Here is a 19401-nt window from a genome sequence, read left to right as displayed (position 1 = left end):
AATGCTTTCCCGCAAATAATTTAACGCCTTTTCAAGCTCTGTTAACTTAGTGCATGTTCACACACGCTTAGCAAATAGAGAATATAATAAATTTTGGAGGGATATTGCCAGACATATCAACATAAGGATTCTGCGATATATGTTTACATACCTTACCGCCGACTTGGGATCTTATCGAAACCTCTAACGAAAGAACCCGGGAGCTTTTATTCATGTATTCCTCTCCTTCCTGAGTCATGACCAAAGGCTCTTGTCTCAAGCGTTCCTCGAAGAAAAATGGCACATGATAAAGAAGCTACGTATATTCTAGCACGTCAACCGATTAATTCTGCACAGATCCAAATATTACCCCATAACCTAGGAGCTCATGAATGAACGAACGACAAAATTACCAGGAGACCGGACCCGCGCGACACTTCCTGTTTTAGATTATGTTGCATTATGTTGCGTTCACTCCAGGAGACTTAAATTTACACAGTAGGCAGACTTAGAGATGGAGATAGAAAATGAGGAGGATAAAGAACTCGGGGGCAAGTGTGACTGACGGGGGAAGGGGATATCTGAAGAGCAAGCTAAGCCACGCACATACCTCACGACCTTGAAAACCTAAGCTGTGTGTGTGTGTGTGTGTGTGCTGACGTTCTGCCGCCAGCCGGGCAGAGCGTCAGCCAGTGTTCGTTTACATGGAGGTGGTAGGAAGAATAATAAAAGTTCCTGGAAGAACGTAAATGGAGGAGGAGAGGTAGGGGAGTGTAATGAGAAATGGATGACGATGGTGAAATAGCGTACGCGTATGTGACGGATGAACAACCGTATGAACTATGTTGAAAGGTTATTTATATGTAATGGGTTAGCCTATGCATTATGTGATGAGACACATTTTTATGGTGTTTATGTGACAGGGTATGTATATGTGATTATGAGAATTGTATACGTAATTTGATGGGATGCAAAGTGATAGAATGTATTTTGGGATACCTACAGTGTGAATGGAATGATGTTACTAATCTGTGATACAGATAGATAGATAAAGAGAAAGAAATAGTAATGAAAGAATTATGATGGAGGCAGCGTATAAATAGCTCCAATGTCAAGTTCAACCTTGCCCGCCTCGCACACACGCACACGCTAATACGCACATGGGTGGGTCAGGAAGGAGGGGAGGGAAGGGGGGGGGGCAGGAAAGGGAGAGGGAGGAAACAATAGGTAGGAGGAGGGAGGGAGAAGGAGGATTAGAAGAAGGATAGGGAATAGGGAGGAGGGAAAAAGAAGGGATGGATGGAGGAGGAGAGGGAAGGGGAGAGAGTAAAGAGAGAGGGAAGGAAGGGAGAGGAGAAAAGCATGAGGGGGAGAGGGAATGAGGGAGGGAGTGAAAGGGACAAAGTAGGGATGAGATCATGATGGAAAATGAGAGAGAGAGAGAGAGAGAGAGAGAGAGAGAGAGAGAGAGAGAGAGAGAGAGAGAGAGAGAGAGGAAATTTCAGCCAGGTAAATCCGGATAAAGCAAGAGAGCGAGAGATAAGCAAGGTAGCAGAAGTGAGCTAGAAAGTCAAAGTCATAAACTAAACACGAAAAACCTCAAGAGCAACAGAACATCCAAACACAAACACATACACAAACAAACACAAACACATAAACACAAACAGCTTCAGATATTAGATGATTTTAGTCAACTTAGTAGTTAATGAGGGCTTCATCTAACCCATCCAGTTAGAATAGTCTATATAAAGCTGAATAAAATCGTCTGGAGATAAGAAAAATGACAAATAAAATGCCATCCATTGAAATTCTCTCTCTCTCTCTCTCTCTCTCTCTCTCTCTCTCTCTCTCTCTCTCTCTCTCTCACACATGACCCCACCTGACCTCTCTCGAGTGCCGCTGGTCTATTTCAGTGACCTCTGGCTGACCTTCCTTTCCGCGTCAGGACAGGAATTGCTCAAGGACAAACAGGTTCTCTCTCTCTCCCTCTCTCTCCTTCCCAACGTCCCCGTCCCCCTACTCTGCTTCTTATTCTTACTTAATCTTTTCTCTCATACTTAACTTCTCGTTTCTCTCTCTCTCTCTCTCTCTCTCTCTCTCTCTCTGCTTCTCATTTTTACTTTTATGTCGTTTCATTTTCTTATCTTTCTGTTTTTTGTCCCTTTTCTTTCGACTTCCTAATTCCTATACTTGTTTTACACTCAAAACTAGGAGCTTTCTGGAACGTGGCAATTCATCTTTTGCAGTCAGTCTATATTTTCTTCTCGTCTTCCCTTTCATATACGCTTCTCCTCATCCCTCCTCCACCTCCTCCTTATCCTTGTCTATCTTTTGCTTTCCTTATTCACTTTTGTCTTTGTTAAAAATCACTTTCGTTTTCTACTTCGACTTCATTACCCACATTTTAACATCTTGCCACTTATTTCCTTCACATCCTGGCTTCTCAGTCTGCCTACATGCCAATCCCAACCAATTCCATTTCCTGATCCTTTCCCCACCATCCCACCTCCCCGCAACCACCACCCCCTTACCCAACCCCTCCCCCTGTGCACCTGTCTCCCTCCTAATCCTCCTCCTTGCCCCTCCCATTCCTCTGTTCTCCAGTTTCCTCCCTCCACTCTCATGAATACCTCCCTCCCTCCCTCTCCCTTTATATTCAGTGTTCCTTCTCCTCCCCTTCCTGTTCCTCTATCCTTGTCCTTGTTCACTCATTCTCTCCCCCACTCTTTGATTACTCATTCTCTTCCTTACCACTTACTCACTCCTTGTTTACTCATTCTCTCCATTATCTTCCATTTTTGGCTGAAGAGTCACACTGTCGGAAACATCGATGAAGACAGAGAAATACTGGTAGACGAAAACATGTATTTCTAAACAGTTTCGACCATGATTGTCGCCCTCCTCAGTGGAACTACTACTATTCTCCCTTCTGTCCCCAAGCTCCTCCTTACCCATCCTTCCACTACTTTCTCAATCAATCCCTCACACACTTCTCTCTCATCATCAATATTCATGTACTTCCTCTTTACTCCCTCCCAGGCTTCAACTGTTACCACCTCACTTCTCTCACTCGTCCCATTCCTTCATTCCACCTTCTCTCCACCTCCTTTCAGTTCTTACTTCTACATCCGCCGGTTGTTTACTCTCTCTCCCTCCCTCCTCCCCCCTCCACACTCGGGGCGCTCATCATTGTACTCTACACCTAAGGCCACCACACATTCCAGACTATTTCTTCACCAGTCTTCTCTTACTCATTCCTTCACTCACTTTGCCGTTTAATAGGACCCTCTTCACTCCACTTAGCACAGTCATGCCTCATCCACATCATATCCTTGTTTATTCACACACACACACACACACACACACACACACACACACACACACACACACACACACACACACACACACACACACACACACACACACACACACACACACACATTCTGACCCCACACTCTCGTGATCTCACTGCCTCTTTCCTCACGTGTGTCTTCCCCACCGTCGAATCCTCTTTATAATTTCTGAGCGGAATAATGTGATTGTGAAATATAGGGAGTCGTGAGGCAAGTAGTCGAGATAGATAGACAGACATGTAGGTAGGTAGACAGATAGATAGACAGACATTATTGTAATGACACACAGACCACATAAATCCTTAGGTCCTTTCTAGGTAATTCGTGAGAAAATTTTGCTATAATGACAGAAATAAAAAAGAGATACATAGAGATAAATAGATAGAAAAACAGACAGATAGATACGTAGATAGATAGATAGATAGAGAGATAGACAGATAGATAGATAGAGCCATAGATAGACAGATAGACATAGAGATGGGGGGGACAAGTAGAGCGTGACCAGGACAGGGGTGGTTGCGTCACTTCTGTCAACATTAATGGTTGGGTGCTTGGCTCCCCCCCTGTCCTACCTCCCCTACATTTGACTCACCTCTTTCACCACCACTCTCATTTTCTTCACTCTGGTATTATATCCTCACTCTCACCAAGCTCCATATTAGTCACCTTTTTATTTATCATTCATCATTCATTTTCATTGCAATTTACAGTGCCATACATCACCTCCACCTCTATTCATTTGACTCTCTCAACACCACTCTCATTCTCTTCAAGTATTGCATCATCACTACCACCATCCTGGGCATTAGTCACGTTTCTGGCTGCAGTCATTCATCATTATTCATCTTAATTACACTTTAACGTAAGAACATAAAGGACGATAATTGCAATATACCACCTCCCTACATTTTAATAATTTGCTTTTATCATCATTATTGTCGTTTCCTCCATTACATATTACATCTTCACCTCCACATATATTTTAATCTTCATTATATGTTACATTATTACTCTCATCCTACATTTTAGTCACCTCTCGTCATCACTCATTTTCTTCACCACATACTTCATCACCGTCACCACCATCCTACTTTTCAGCCATTTTCTTCACCACAGTCATTATCGTCATTAGTCATTATCCATTATCATTACATTTACACGATCACCATTATCACGTTCATCATAATTACCAAGTTTGTTTACATATCATCATCACATTTCTCTACTTTTCCTTCATCTCATCATCATATTCTTTGCATTTGCCTTCCCGTGGATCACAGTCATTTTACCAACTTCTTCACAGCCACCACTCACTCCTTGCATCACTAGTGTATGTTTTGTGCTCCTTCTCACTTTTTCCTGCCAGTTTCTGCTGAAGGCTTTAGCGACCTTCTTTGGTATCCTGGTCTAATGCTCTTAGTCTAGGAAGTTTCTTACGGGAGCTGCCTCGCATGGATCAACCGGCCTTCTGCACCTATCCTCTTTTCTTTCGTTCCTATGTTCTGCATTTTTATTTCTCTTCTGCGTCACGCCGGCTCCTGCATTACCATCACTATTTTCATCATATGCGGTGTCCATCTGCGTCTTTATGAACAAAATGTTCTCGCTTTTTACCGCCCCTGCAGTCCACTGGGTTTGGTTCAACAAAAAGTCCACTTACATCACCATCACCATTTTCATCAGTATCACCGCCCTATTGCTTTCACTGTCACTGTCACTCTTTACCTATCAACATCTGCATCTTCCCCCGAGTCACCAACCCCTCGCAAGAACCTCATCACCAAAACCAACCAATATCTCATACATCTCATTTTTTACCCCCACCATTACAGCCACACCTCCACCCATTATCCCCATCACGGTCCATTATTTGCATCACCGACACTGCCACCACCTCCACCGGAAAGTGTGTTGCAGGTGAAGGGGGGAAGGGGGAAGCCAGTGTCTGCATTCACAAAATTTCTTAATAACTGGGATGAATCAGAAGAGTGTCCACGTTCACAGATTTTCTTGAACGTTATCCCTTCAGTCGGTAACGTACAGGCCTAACTATTACTACGAGTATTATTCATTATGCTACCTTCAGACGATCTAGGGACAGTAAGAATGATTATAAACGACGTCATCGTAGTGAAGAAGTTGTGTGTAAGCTTGCTTGTTTACACATTTCGTTTTCACATTAATGGCTACCTAATCCTTTACAACCAAACTACACTTAACAATAGTGTGAAAATTACAGTGGAAAAAGTAAATATTAATAACTGATTGCTAAGGAGACGTGTTTACCGTAAGAACTGACTGAGATCCTTTATAAACACAGCCCCAGCAATGAAACAAAAGCTTTCGTAATAACCGACTAGTATGAAGACTTGTTTATCACAAAAGAAAAAGAAAAAAATGGTTCAGATCCTTTGTAAATACGATCCGAGGGCCCGCCAAGGACAGCCAGGGATGCGGACCATGCGGCACACCACCTTGCTTCAGATCCGCCAAAAATCAGCGCGCGGGAACACACTAACATATCCTGCTATTTTTTGAGATCCAAACAGCCACATCGGTCCTTGAGATCACACGCGGCCGTAAAAGGAATACAAAAAAATAAAACCAGATCAATAAAATAACCTCCCGAGATGATTGTCAACTTTCAGACGATGCAACTATGTAAATTTTAGTCGTAAGCTGCTTCAAGGTAACATATCCCGCCTTTATTTGAGACCTAGGCAGCCACTTCGGTCCTTGAGCTGACACGCGATATCCAAAAATATACATTATGGCACTAAAATTGTCTTCTCTGCTCTTAAACTGTAGATTTTAGACGTGTGCTCGTTTTCCCATGCATATTTCGTTTTTTTTTTCTTTCTTGAGACTGTACAGTAGTAGCCACAACGGTCTTTGAGATTACGGTACATGGGGCGAGGTTTACCAGCCCCCTCTCCCTCCCCAATAAAAAGAGCTAAAATAACCTCTATTCTCGAACAATACAGCTATGCAATTACAGACGTTTACTTGTTCCCGGGAGCATATTCCGCTATTTTTTGAGGCTCAGGCTGCTACAGGTAACAATCGGCGACGACCAACACCCCCTACCCCCAAAAAAAATAAATAAATAAAATCCAACCAACCTGTACTCTCAAACAATATAAGTACGAAAATTATAGACCAATGAGGGTGACTGGAACCTCAAGAGGCTGGTTCAAGTCACCCTCACTAGCAGCTTACATAAACGGAGTGGTGTTTTCTAAGCCCGTGAGTGTAATAATGCTCGGTGCGTGGCCTGTTGATGGTGGCGTCAGTGAGCGTTGCTGCCACTCTCACTTCCCGGGCTCCTCCAGTGAATGACAGCCAAGGTCGCCCAGGGTCAGGGGCAAGCGTAGGGAGGAGGAGACTAGTGGAGGAGGGAGAGGAGGGGGGGAAGAGGGAGGAGAAGGGTGAAGCAGTGGGGGGAATCGGGGAGAGTAGGGGAAGGAGGAACCGGGGGAAACGAGCAAACAAGAGTACACAAAGGAGGAGGGAATAACAGAAAAAAGACTGTGTTAGTATACGAGGTTAGGAAGAAGGAGGCAAACGTAGGGGGGTTAGAAAGATATGAGAAGAGGGAGGGTGGAACTAAATAGGAGACTAAGGTAAGGAGTTGAGAAGGTGAGGGAAGGAGAAGGGAAGGGAGGAGGGAAGGAAGAAGGGAGGGGGCTAGAGAGGAGGAAAGATGGAGGGGAGGGGGTTAGAGAGGAGGGAATGAGGAGGGGGGGTTAGAGAGGAGGGAAGGAGGAGGGGAGGGGGTTAGAGAGGAGGGAAGGAGGAGGGGAGGGGGTTAGAGAGGAGGGAAGGACAGGAAAGGTGAGAAGACAAGAACAAGAATACAGAGATGACTAAGAGAAAATGTATAAGGAAGGATATCAGAAGGAGGAAGACAAAATAAAAAATTAAACTACATCAACGAACAAAAAGACGAGGAAAGAATTATGGGAAAAGACTGAAACCGACAAACTTGTGGATGGAGTGTGAAAAAAGACGTAAACAGAGAAAGGGAGAAAGGGAAACTGACCACAGAGATCGTAGATTCAGTTGACAAAAGAACGAGAGCACTTGGAGAACAAATGGGAGAAAAAAAAATATAGAAAAAAATGAAGGAAGGTAATGGAAAGGGGAAATTAGCCTTGAAGAAAGCAGATCCCAACAAATATAAGGCAAAGGCTGAAATTTCTAAAGACTTAAAAGATTAACTGCCTCTCGTAACAAGGATTTATTTTTGTAAAAAGGACAAGGAAAGCAGAGGACAGAATCATCTATGCCTCGTTTTTCACCCGAGGAAAAAAAAATATTACGACACGAAATCGATCTGTAATTTCAAGAAGGACAAGGAGATGAGAGTGTATTATCTTTCAATGTTGTTAATACCACACAAATAAATCTCCGTTACGACAGGGAGTTGTTTGTATTTGCGAGAAGAACAAGGAGAGGGAGGTATAAAGGCTGCAGATTTCTCTCGTTCTTCGTGTATAAGGTAATAAATCTTTGTAAGGACAGGTATTGATATGCAGGCTATATTACAGGAAACACAAGTAATGGAGAATAATGACGCGGAACCAATTTGTTGTCAGGGAGAATTGCTACACAGAACTGATCTTATGCGTATTCGCGAGTCTCAGTCCAGATCTCCAGGGAACGAAACTGAGCTGTGAAAATAAGATAAATAAAAGAATAAAAATAAAGAATGGGCGGGGGATATTGTGCGACGTACTAGACTGCGCCAGAGGTCAAACTGTAGCGTCATGAAGGAGGAATAGGAAAAATTTCTGGCAGGACATCAGGAGCAAGGCAGGTCGGGGAAAAGGAAAGTGGGGTAAGGGAAGTACAGTAGGAAAAGTGGGAGAAGGAGAGAGAGGAGGGGAAGTAGTAAAGTACAGTAGGGTTATGGATAGGGGAAAAAATGGAAGGTATGAAGAGAGAGAGAGAGAGAGAGAGAGAGAGAGAGAGAGAGAGAGAGAGAGAGAGAGAGAGAGAGAGAGAGAGAGAGAGAGAGAGAGAGAGAGAGAGATGATAACAGGAGATAAGGAGTGTAAGAGAGAGAAAAGAGGATGGAGGGATAGGAAGTGCGTTCGAATAGGAAGGGAAGGAAAGAAAGGGAAATAAGAAAAGAAGGGAGAATGGGTAGGCAGTAGAATAAGCGGAGAGGGGAAAATATAAGCAGGAGAAGAGGGAGAATGGGAGACAGGATAGGAAAGTAGCAAGCAGAATGGAGGAAGTGAGGAAACGATACGGAGAATGCATGAGGGAGTTTTTGTGGATGGGGAGAGAAACACAAGAGTCGTGACATTATTCATATGCATAATGACTGCAATTTAAAGGCAGATCAAGACAAAGAAATTAAGGACGCACAGAAACAGAGGTGGAGTAAGACAAATGATGAAGGATGCATGAGATAAATTACAGTAAAGATACGCATAATGAAAAGGCAGGGAATATGACACTAGCTGTCTGCAGAATAAAAAAAGAGGTTAAGGGTGAGGAAAGTAAGGTAGAACAGAGACAATACGTAGGAGAAATCGAGTATATAACAGAAGATGCATGGGATAAATAACGATGAAAACAGGGGATATAGAATACGAAAAGGCAGGCAACGACCACACACACACACACACACACACACACACACACACACACACACACACACACACACACACACACACACACACACACACACACACACACACACACACACACATTCTCGAGTAATATACAAATAAAAGCAAACAACTTAAATCCCATCGATCTTATAAACATCAGGGAAGATCTGTTTATGTCAGGGGTCTATTTTTCGTCTGCTATCTTTCTCCTCAGTTACTATCACTGCTTAGTTAACATCGACTTCTTTATTTAGACACTCACCTGTCAAGTTGGCTCTTCATCCTTTGCCATTGTTATTTCTACCACTATTGTTAGAGCCACATCTTTTTTTTTTTTTATTTCTGTTCTTCAGCTTATATGATTATGCTAAACTAGTAAGCTTCTTATTTTTATCTACTCACAGCTGAATAAAATCGTCTGGGGTTGGCAGGACTAAAGGGGATCCTGACAAGTTCCTGCTGTACAGTTGTCATAGTCGTTCACATATCATCATTACCTGAAAAGAAAAGAAAATACGGATTTAGTTAACATTTCAATAAAACTTTAAGAGTTACTGTTGAGGCAGATTATGCATATGGTATCTGTTGTTAGTGTTAGACATGGAGAGGAAACCAAGAAGGCTGGCATATACAATTTGAGCCATTTAGCTCTACCATCTTACCCCACTTTTCTTTTGTTTATTCCTTTTTTTTTTTTCAGTTTTGTAAAAGAAGAACCGACTGATATTTTCGATTCTTCTTGTACAGACAGAAACACACATTTCTAAAGTTTGACGAATACGTAGCGGAAAAATCGAACTATTTGAAATACGCACTAGCAAAGATAGGGTTTTCATTTTATTTCGCCAGTTGTAAATTTTCGTCAGATGGAACTGAAAAGATAGTTGTGTCTTTGTACACTGTAGAGCTGTCTTCTTCGAACTATCTTTCCCACTGCCTATGACCTCTATTTTACTTTTTTTTTTTTTTTTTTTTACCCAGCGTATCCAGGCACCTCAAAATGAAAGGATAATAAATATGGTATCCTATTTGGTTGACTTAATTCGCAGGCACTCAGCATTTATTTTGTTTTTGCATGAAGCAGTACCTAAATCTCTCTCGTCGAAGCCGGCAGAAAAAAAGTGAGAAGGATCCGAGTATGGCTCTTATTTTTCCCAAGTTATCTCTCGCCCTCTGGAATTCATCGTGGTTTTATCATTTCGCTAAATAAACAAGTTTCTAAGAATAGCGCTCCAACCCTTTCCTCATTTATCTACGCTGACCTGCTTTCCTTTCCAGGGGTCACGTCCTATATTTTTCTCTCTCTTAACCCTTGACCCAGGATGCCGAAGGTCAGGTCAAGGAGGGATGAACCGTTCTGACTGACATTACTGGATTAAATTATTGGAGGTACTGTTATAATTTATTCACTTTAACTTTGTCTAAAATTACCGTCCTTCCATGTTGACTGATGAAATGTAGGAAGCGTTCAACACTAGAATATGATGCTAGTCACGAAAAAGTGCTGTGGAAAGGATGCAGCGCCGTAGCAGTCTTATTCTACCATTGAGCAGTAACAAGAGATTAACTTTAGAATAGGGTGCTAGTCACGAAAAAGAGCTATCGAGAAGATGGAGAAGAGCGGTACTGTATTATTCTGCCAAAGAGCTACGAGAAATACTTTGCAGAATGACCAAATATCTAAGCCAGTTCAGTGTGGAGGGGCTATAGTGGGTTGTTAATAAGCAGGGACAAAAATAAATCATTGAAGGCCTTTCTGTAGGACGGAAGGAAATGCCTGAAGATTATATTGTCGAGGCCACCCTATACAGGATGTGGCGCCAGGCAATATGGGTAGATAGATAGATGGATAGATACACAGACATACAGGCAGATAGATGGAGTGATACATAGAAACAGATGGATAGATACACAGATATACAGGCAGATAGATGGAGAGATACATAGACAGAAACAGATGAAATAGATTGATATATAAAATGATCATAAATACTACAACCACTACTACTACGAGTACTAAACCAAAACAGAATATAAATCTTACACCCCAGAGACAACATTAATATGACCTTCACCCAGCTGGGCGGTTGGTAGGACATTTGACCTGGTTTTACCTGCGCTCACGCGCGCACGCACTCACGTACATACATGCATACATACATACATACATACATACATACATACATACATACATACATACACACCCACACACACCCACACACACATACGCGCGCACGCACACGCGAGCGCGCGCGCACTCAGGTCACCTTCAGGTCAAGATGGGTTGCCGATTCCCTCTGTTTACAAATATGAGACGGATCTGAATATTTAAGTGAAAATGTCTTTGCCCGAGTTTCACTTTTAGACCCGGTTTCAAATTAACCCCATCAGCCCGTGGACGTCTGTTTCATTCTCTTTCAGCTAGAGTCAGACTGTTTCAGTTCGTCTTGTAGCGAAGGTGTGAATGGAAACTATATCTAACCAAGCTGAAGAAAATCGTCTGGAGGTAATAAGAATAAATTAAATACTCCATCGTCCTAGTGAAGGTGTTAATGGCTGTCTCAGTAACCCTCTCTCATGTAGATATTTTTGCCTATTTAATGTCAGACGATTTTATTCATCCGTCTGGAATCCCTAGGCACCGTAAAGGGATTAAGGCACAGTTATCTTTACGTTAATGAACAGAACCTCTACGATTTTTTAACCTTTTTTTTTTTTACCACGACCTATTTTTACCACCACTCTAAGTCTGTCTTTGCCACACCATCTGCGATAAGAACATGTGTCATCCCATTGATTTCCTATACACAACAACGACAGTAACAACAAAGGGTGAATAATGTTGTATTCTTACTGGAACTGTAGGCATTATTCTGTGTGTGTGTGTGTGTGTGTGTGTGTGTGTGTGTGTGTGTGTGTGTGTGTGTGTGTGTGTGTGTGTGTGTGTGTTTATCCTTTTTTATATTACTGATACGAACGATGTCCATAAATAGGATACTGATGACAAACAAGGGCATTTTCAACCGTAATAAACAAAATAAATGGTTAAGGAAAAGACGCCACGAAGCCTCCCATGCACCTAGAATGTGGCCTCAAATAGCATGTGGATTAAGTGGCACCTCGAGCAGACAAGGGCATGAAGGCAGGAGGACGACTTACGCTATCTCTCAGACGGGGAGGTGCCAGGAGGGGCCAGAGGGAGAGGCACTGAGAGGGGCGACGGGGCAGTGGGAAGGGAGGACACACACACACACACACACACACACACACACACACACACACACACACACACACACACACACACACACACACACACACACACACACACACACACACACACACACACACACACACACACACACACACACACACACACACACACACACACACACACACACACACACACACACACACACACACACACACACACACACACACACACACACACACACACACACACACACACACACACACACACACACACACACACACACACACACACACACACACACACACACACACACACACACACACACACACACACACACACACACACACACACACACACACACACACACACACACACACACACACACACACACACACACACACACACACACACACACACACACACACACACACACACACACACACACACACACACACACACACACACACACACACACACACACACACACACACACACACACACACACACACACACACACACACACACACACACACACACACACACACACACACACACACACACACACACACACACACACACACACACACACACACACACACACACACACACACACACACACACACACACACACACACACACACACACACACACACACACACACACACACACACACACACACACACACACACACACACACACACACACACACACACACACACACACACACACACACACACACACACACACACACACACACACACACACACACACACACACACACACACACACATACACACACACACACACACACACACACACACACACACACACACACACACACACACACACACACACACACACACACACACACACACACACACACACACACACACACACACACACACACACACACACACACACACTTAAGACAACATTAACACTAAGCTTCAACACTAACAGCATCACGTAAACTACATCATACATCTGTACTTGTCTGTTTTACTTCTGTACATCATTTTAACCAATCCTCTCCACCTCTTCCTTCCCCCCCCCTTGCAAAAAAAAAAAAAAAAAAGATTATGTAGGTCGGTCAGTTTAGTATTGGCTTTGCGTACCGATGACTCTCTGGCTTGGGTTCGAGTGCCATTAATTGTCACTGAAATTTTAGGGCAGAGATAGATAATATAAGCCCAGCCACAACAGTTAAATAAACAAACCTACACCACACTACCATCTACTACCACTATCTTCTGTGCCACCGTTTGTGTCTTGTATCTAAGCTATCGTATTCTGCTAACCCATCTATGACTTTAAAAGACAGGAATAACGACGGTGGGAAGAAACGTAAAAAATAAAGCAGACGATTGAAAGAGGAGCAAGTGAGGATCAAAGGAGAAAAATGAAGGTGAAAGGGGCGAAAGATACAAAGAAACGATGAATAAAAGGACGAATAATTGTAGGTAAAGGCCAAGAGGATGTAAGAAGAGAAGAAGGAAGCAATGATGAAACAGGGAAGGGAGAGGGCAGACAAAAACAAGGGCGGAGGCACTGCAGGGGAGCAAGAAGAGAGGGAAGAGACGGAAGGGAGGAGGAGTAGAAGAGATTCTGAGAAGAAACGGAGAGGGGGAGTGGGGGGCAGGAGAGAAGAGGAAGGGTAGACAGAACTATGAAGAAGAAAGAGAAAGAGAGAGAAGAAGAAGGCGAGATAGAGAAGGGGAGAGGGCAAGAAGAAAGGGGAGGTGAGGGAGAAGACGGAACTAAAGAAAAGGAGGGAGGAAAGGAGGAACGGAGATGGGAAGGGATATGTGGGAGTGGGGAGGGGTGGAATGGGGGAAGGGAAGGGAAAAAGGAGCTTGGGGCGTGAAAATGGGGAGGGATGGGTTTGGGGAGAGCGAAGGGAAGGGACAAGAATGGGTAAGTGTGAGAGGAGACGTATGGGACAGGATTTGAGACGCAAGGTGTCAGCACTCCAAACAATCAAACATACACCATCCCAATGTCTGCCATCATTATCTTCTGTTTCACCGTATCTGCCCGACTCTCATCTTAACCCTTCTGTGACATTAACCTTTGCATTGGACTGGAGAGGGTTAAGGAGGGGGAATGTAGAGAGTAAGGGGGATGAAAGAAGGGATGTGGAAGATGGGTGGAATAGGTCGAGAGAGAAGGGAGGGAAAGAAGGTCGATAAAGTGCGGAGAGGGTGTAGGCTGGGAGGAGAGAGGAGAGAGGAGGAAACGAAAGAGGTGTGGAAATGGAGACGTATGGGTTAGGAAAGGGAGGGAGGATGAAAGTAGGGATATGTGATGATAAGGGGAGAGAGGAGGAAGAAGAATAAGGCGTTTGGAAATGATCAGGGACAGGTTAGGTGACACAGAAGAAACGAGGAAAAGTAGGGAGATGTGAGGGTGGATAGAGAGGGACTGGTTTGGGGGGAAAGAGCAAAAGTAGGTAGGTAGGGAGGGGCTGGGTTGGGGGGAAGAAGGAAAGATAGGAACATGTGATAGTAGGGAGGGAAGGGTTGGGCAGGGTGCTTACATATGTTGGGGTAGTAGAGAAGGTGTCAGTGGGGGGACCCTGATAGGATACACGATAAGGAGGGAACATTTTTACGATCGGGTACATTGACTCTGCTGATTACCCGTGCCTTGTTGAGTGGCCTCCGAGGGGTCACTGACTGATATCTGCGCCCTCCCTATCGCGTTGATAAAAGGGTTGAGCAGCTCTTATCTGTTTACCGTGGCAACGAACACACACTCACTGGGTCGCTGGCAGATTCACTCTTCCTGAATAAAGTGTGCTTTGATAATGACCTTCCCGAGGGCAGTAAAAAGTGGCCTCGATTCTGCTCATAGGAAGTAGGGGACATACATAATAACAGGCCTTATCTTTGTGCTTGTTTATCGTATCTAACCCACTTCCATTTGCTGATTTAAATTACCTGTCGACAACAACAATAAAATAAGCCCCTCGGCTGAATAAATTCGTCCGGTGATAATATGAATAAAAATCTTCTATCTATCTACTGTGTATACCATAGGCTGCTTCCCCCAAGAAAAGGGAGGTAGCCAAGACAGGACGACACACTCCCCATTTACTCATCCATTCAAACACATTCATTCGCATCTTAGCCCCAAAGGGGCTCATTAAAACTACTCAGACATTCCACAAAAGCAATGGCAATTGCAGCAACAACAATAGCATCTCCCTTTATCTTCCTCCTAATTTATCATGCTTTACTTCTGCATGACAAGCGTTCTTCCACAGGCTTGACTCCTTCAATCTGATGACATGTTTCGTTGATTTATTCTTGCTCACTACAGACGATTTTATTCAGCTTGAGGCAGACTCAACCTGAATATAGTTGTCTGAAAAGGGCATGAATAAAAAAAAATCGGACTGAAGGGATTAATAAGATCGCCTGACAGTAGTTGGAATAATAAAAGATGTCACCCCATCGCAGTGTTGAGGTTAATGGAGATGGATTGTTTTTCACCCTTTCACTACGAGGTCTCCCCTAAGCTGAATGAAATCGTCTGGCAAGTGGCGAGAATAAAGTGAAATTAACGAGATCTCACTGCAGCGGTTAATGGCAACTGTTTTAAACCCCTCCAAGGCGAGAGGCATCACGTGAGCAGAAGAAATTCGTCTGGGAAGAAGCAACATTAACAACGAAGTCTCCCTTAAGATAAATAAAATCGTCCGGCGTTAAATGAATAAGTGAATAAATGAGTGAATGAATAAAAAAAAGACGTCTCCAGGCTGAAGTGGTTATTGCGAATGTTACGGTCCAACAAGCAGAGTAAATCGGTAAGGAACACGTGCCAGGGAGCATCCAAAAGCCACGAAAATACGTTCCTTGGTAAAAAAGGCAAAATAAAAAACAGAAACAAACAAACAATATCAGTGCGCCATATGCAGAATAAAAAAAAAAAAAAAAAAAGTGCCCGAAATGCGGAAAACAAAAGAATCTGTGGAAATAGTTAATGTCTGGAGACTTACTTATCCTGTGGGTCGGTTAGGATCCTTTATAAATAGGACCCTTTGAATCCTACGGCGGGGTGACGACACAATCCCCAGAACGATAAGTTTTCCCGGAGAGGCGGCAGCGTCGGGGGTGTTGGGCAACTTCAAGATCAAGGTCAGAGTCGGGGCCTTCCTCCTCCCTCCCTCCCTCCTTCCTTCCCTCTCCTCCCTCTCCTCCACCCTTCCTCCTCCCTTCTCTCTTCACTTCAACTTCACCTTTTCTTCATCCTTCCCCCTTCTCTTCCTCCTTCCGTCTCTCCTCACCCGTTTCCTCTGTCTCTCCTTATTCCTTCCTTCTTTTCTCGTCGTCCATCTCTCTCTCTCTCTCTCTCTCTCTCTCTCTCTCTCTCTCTCTCTCTCTCTCTCTCTCTCTTTCCTGCATCATCTACTCGTTCCTTCCCACCTCTCCCAATTTCTCGTTTGTTCTCTATCTTTCTCGTTTCTCTCATCTTTCCATTCTCTCTCCTCCTCTCTCCAGCTTCTCCATACTTCTCCCTACCTCTGTCTATTTCTTGCTTCCTCACCTCTTTCCTCCCCCCCTCCACTCTCGTCACAGCTACCTTACGTACTGCCTGTCTATTCAAACTTGTCAGTGGGTAGACACAGGTGGGCTGGCGGGCTGTTGTTATGCGAAGCTGTTCCGGACGTAGGTCAGTAATGCAAGTGATATGTGATTTCGTAACACCTCTTCCTTAGCAACTTATTCTGCCCATTACACCTCAGTTATCCTCCTGTATTTCGCCAAGGAAGACTGTAGGTACTAATTATCAAGGTATAGTGGTAGAGGTAATTGCAACTCATCTGAACGTGAACCCGGTGGACTGCAAGTTGAAGTTGTCCTCCTCTTGCAGTCCACCATCCTCCTTTTGAGGGATAGGGGAGATGAGGGACGTCTGTATAATCGGGAAGTGGAGCCGACCACTTATACCAATGCCACCACCAGAGGACCCCATCCCCAGGTCCACAGTCGAGGTGTAAGAACAATAATAAATCGCTCTGAAGAAAGTATCACGAAGCATATAATGACATAGGTAGATACACAGACACACTTACGATGGCGTCTGTTTCGTAACTAGTATTTGTTTTTGGAGGAATGACTAGAGACGTGGGAAGGTTGTGCAATCTCATATCCTTGTTCTACCTCTAAAAAAATGAGTTATGACACAGAATTAATTGCAAAGATTTTGCAGTCGTTCCGTCGTTCCTGTCTGTCTTTCTGTCTGTCTACTTGCCTATCTATCTATTATTATCTATCTACTTACCTATCTTCCTACCTACCTACCTACCTACTTACCTATCTATTATTATTATCTGTTTACTTGTCTACCTACCTATCTATTTATCTGTCTATCTGTTTATCTGTCTACCTATCCATCGATTTACCTCTATTGCCTGACACCGTATCCAGTAAGGGGTGACCTTGACGAGAAAAAAAACCTAGGCGTGGCTGTTCAAGATATAACTAGACAGATCTAAAACTACTCCAATTAACTGCTCATGAAAGTGCCTCGACCCCCCCCTTCCTTCATCCTTCTTAGTAAAAATATATCTTAGTTACGACAGAAAATTGATCGTAAAAATTCCACTTCCTCGTCTACCTTCGTCCTTGTCTAACTAAAAATAAAATCTTAGGTATGGCTGAATTGAGAGTAAAAACTGCACCTTCCTCTACTTATCCTTCTGTTCACGTCCTTCATTTTAAAATTATCTTAGTCACGACAGGAAACGGGTCTTAAGTTTGTGAATGTATAGTACGTCTCACTCAGCTTCCAGAGAGTATTAGTCGTATGTATATCAGCGAATAAATCTTACCTACAACAAGAAATTGATCGATTTGTGAGCCCTTGTCTTGATTCAGCAAAAATATCTTAGTTACGGAAGAATACTGATCGTGTGTATATCGGCAAACACATTAGTTATTAACGACTGAACATTGATCCAGTGCATATAAAAAAAGTCTTAGGCTCGACAGGACATTGTTCGCAAGTAGTTGGTTTTGTGAATCAGTTTATTGAGTCAGCAAAATATATCTTGGTTACAGCGGGAAATTTATCGTACGCTTGTTTTATGAATCCGTGTATTGACTGAGCGAAAGTATTATCGGAAATTGATCGTAGGTAGTTGGTTATGTAAATCAGTGTACAGAGTCGGCAAAACATCCTACTTACGGCGGGAAATTATATCGTAAGCGCGTTTCACGAATCCGCGTCCTGACAGCGATCTCCGTCAGCACCGCCAGACGTAAGAGCACTTCCTGATAACCTTGCATCGCGTCGCATTCGGCACCGCAGCAGGATATTAATTATCGCCGCCCTCTAAGATACTTAACTACTTCAGGCCGATGACGTATTTCTATTTACTTATTTATTTCTTTGTTATTAATGATGGGTGACAGAGCGACTTGGAGGCGTTTTGTCTGCGGCCACCCTTTGCGGGATTAGGGCGTCGGGCTATAGATAGATAGATAGATACGATCTGATAACGTATTTTTATTGGTAAGTTTTTGCTGCTACAGTCCAGTGATTTTTTTTTTCTTGTGTGTGTGTGTGTGTGTGTGTGTGTGTGTGTGTGTGTGTGTGTGTGTGTGTGTGTGTGTGTGTGTGTGTGTGTGTGTGTGTGTGTGTGTGTGTGTGTGTGTGTGTGTGTGTGTTGCAACCTGATAAATATACAAATTAGGAGAGACTGTGAACTGGTTGAATTAGTAATAGCTTTCATTAACTTCATTACAAGAGATCTTTAAGTTTAAATAAAATAAGCATAAAAATATACAGTAAGAAAACGTGAACTTCTGCAATAGGCCGGGTAGTCCATTCTAGACAGCTCCTTAAAAAATGGCTTCGTCTTCGTCTTGGCAGAATTAACAGACAAATTTAAGATTAATTCATTACCATATTCCCATTTTTGGCGGCAGTGCAATGAAAGGAACCTGCTAATGTCTTCCCTTACAAAAATATATCTTAGTCGCGAGAGAAACCCATCGTAAGTGTTTTTTGGCCTTTCTGCAAAAAATATATCTTATCTATGAGAGGAAACCCATCTTAATTTTTTGTCTTACTGCCAAAAATATATCTTAGCTACGTGAGGAAAACCATCGTAATTATTTTTTGTCAATCTACGCTCGTGTTTCCTGCCAGCGGTGTAGTCATGAGGCTGGGGATGCAGAGGCCTGAAGGACACATGACGTAACGCATCCTACCGGGGGGAATCCTG

General features: G+C 43.3%; 1 protein-coding gene across 1 annotated transcript in view; it reads right to left on the bottom strand.

Annotated features, from left to right (window-relative positions):
* Blimp-1 (PR domain zinc finger protein 1) overlaps positions 1-18460 on the bottom strand; it is a 54893-nt gene extending 36433 nt beyond the window's left edge. Inside the window, exon 1 of the mRNA XM_080286658.1 lies at positions 18407-18460. Coding sequence (XP_080142784.1) covers positions 18407-18460 — 54 coding nt within the window. The remainder of the gene's footprint in view (positions 1-18406) is intronic.
* Positions 18461-19401: the final 941 nt, after the last annotated feature.

This window comes from Coenobita brevimanus, chromosome 14 (assembly GCF_032717465.1).
Source record: "Coenobita brevimanus isolate Jiangsu-jjx chromosome 14, ASM3271746v2, whole genome shotgun sequence".
Taxonomy (NCBI): Eukaryota; Metazoa; Arthropoda; class Malacostraca; order Decapoda; family Coenobitidae; genus Coenobita; species Coenobita brevimanus.
This window is presented reverse-complemented; position numbering and strand designations above follow the sequence as displayed.